The 1,577-nt window shown below is 52.9% G+C and overlaps 2 protein-coding genes across 2 annotated transcripts; one reads left to right on the top strand and one right to left on the bottom strand.

Annotated features, from left to right (window-relative positions):
- On the top strand, positions 1–790 carry CABS01_17156 (uncharacterized protein; the record flags this gene model as incomplete). Its single annotated transcript, XM_060550483.1, has 2 exons — positions 1–201; positions 252–790. Coding segments are annotated over 2 exons (740 nt in total), but the record flags the coding sequence as incomplete, so codon positions are not given.
- Positions 791–1,159: 369 nt separating this feature from the next.
- Positions 1,160–1,567, bottom strand: CABS01_17157 (uncharacterized protein; the record flags this gene model as incomplete). The annotated part of the gene is made up of 1 exon (XM_060550484.1): positions 1,160–1,567. A coding segment is annotated over one exon (408 nt), but the record flags the coding sequence as incomplete, so codon positions are not given.
- Positions 1,568–1,577: the final 10 nt, after the last annotated feature.

The raw sequence follows: 1,577 nt of genomic DNA on the forward strand, positions 1-1,577 counted from the left end.
ACCACAATCACAACGCAGACGTCCGCCGAGGGATCGCCACCGTCTTCAAAGTCTTGGTTGTGCGATCGTCTCGTCTACTTCACGAGCTGGCGGAGCGATGTGGCTGGCAGGGCCTGTACGCGCACAATCAGATAACCGAACTCGCATCAACCTTCCAGGGGAACTCCGTGGCCGAGGGCGACACTCTCGTTATAAGTATTCGTAGGTCTTCTTCATACACGAGCTTAGATATGGGTCCTGACACCTCATAGGTCTTGCTTCAGAACTCCTCATGAACAGATATGGCCTTCCACAACCGACTGATCCGACAGGATCTCTTGCCATGTATGAAGCCGGGATGATCGAAGAGGTTGCGAGAGACAAAAACCTTGCACTCGGCGACTCCGGCAGCTTGAGGGGCACGACTTATAACAACAGCGTTCTCCCTCGATGCAGAGCAATGGTGGAGGCCATTGGACAGCGCATGGCCTACGAGGCAGCCCGGGCGCAAGGCAACATCGCGCCCGAGGTGCTCAACGTGTTTGAAAAGTCTTGCATTCAGAAGGATCCATCCTGGTTTGTCGAACATGGCCACGGCACTCGATCTGCGTTGCGGGACAACGAGAACAGGGCATACTCCAACTTGCTGCCCCTCTTGCCCACGCTGGTGGAAAGAACCAATGCTAAACACTACATCACGGCGCCGTTGGTTGAAGAGGGAGACATGGAAGACTTCATCAAGACCCTGCCGGCTTTTGGGGCTCGTACGGACGACGTGGTAGCAGAGCGGGCCCCAAAGTCCAGACTTTGATGTAGAAACAATCCAAATACTTTAGGTTTATCACTTGCATCTGTCTTCTCGCCATGTTTCAATGTTGCATATCGCCGCGGAGATGAGCGCGAGGGCAGGACGGTTTGTATGGCTAGTCTTGATGGTATGAGTCTAGCGTCCTTTCTACTTGCAGAGCCGTGACATGACGCCCCGCGAGAGGTATTTTGATAGCATAGAATTCACTCGCAGTGCTGGCTCGAAGATATCGGCGAGAGAACTATACTTGGAGACGTACGTATACGGGTTTTCTTATCTACTTAGGTTATGTGGAGACAGAGAAAAAGTCCGAATGCAAGGTGAGAAAGATGGCGCTGATCAACTACTGATAGATGAACACTCGTCCACATCCTAGTCCTTCGGACCTGGGGCTTGAAATACAGACTCGCTGTACGGTCCCTTCTCCATTCCTACGAGCCCATTCTCGGCTACGTATTCCCTGGCGTCGATCGGAAAGCGCCGTAGCAGGTTCCGGAACTGCTGTTGTTGGTTCTCCGATATGGGGAAGCGGTCGTCTCTCGCTTTGTAAGTCTTAGCTAGAGCGATGACCAGGTCCTCCTCTTTCTCTGAAGGAAAGGCCTTCATGGCGCGCCGCCATTCGCTCTCCGCACGAGGCACGAGGTATTCAAAAATGTCAGCGATGCAGCCGTTTCCTTCGTACGGGTCTTGGCTGATGTCCAGGGTAGCCTTGGTCAGCTTGCCGTACTTTTCCGACTTGGGAAAGCCAAATTGCGTAATAGGTACATCAAAGATGCGCCGCTCATCAAAT

This window comes from Colletotrichum abscissum (genome assembly GCF_030869225.1).
Source record: "Colletotrichum abscissum strain IMI 504890 chromosome Unknown Scaffold_395.1, whole genome shotgun sequence".
Taxonomy (NCBI): Eukaryota; Fungi; Ascomycota; class Sordariomycetes; order Glomerellales; family Glomerellaceae; genus Colletotrichum; species Colletotrichum abscissum.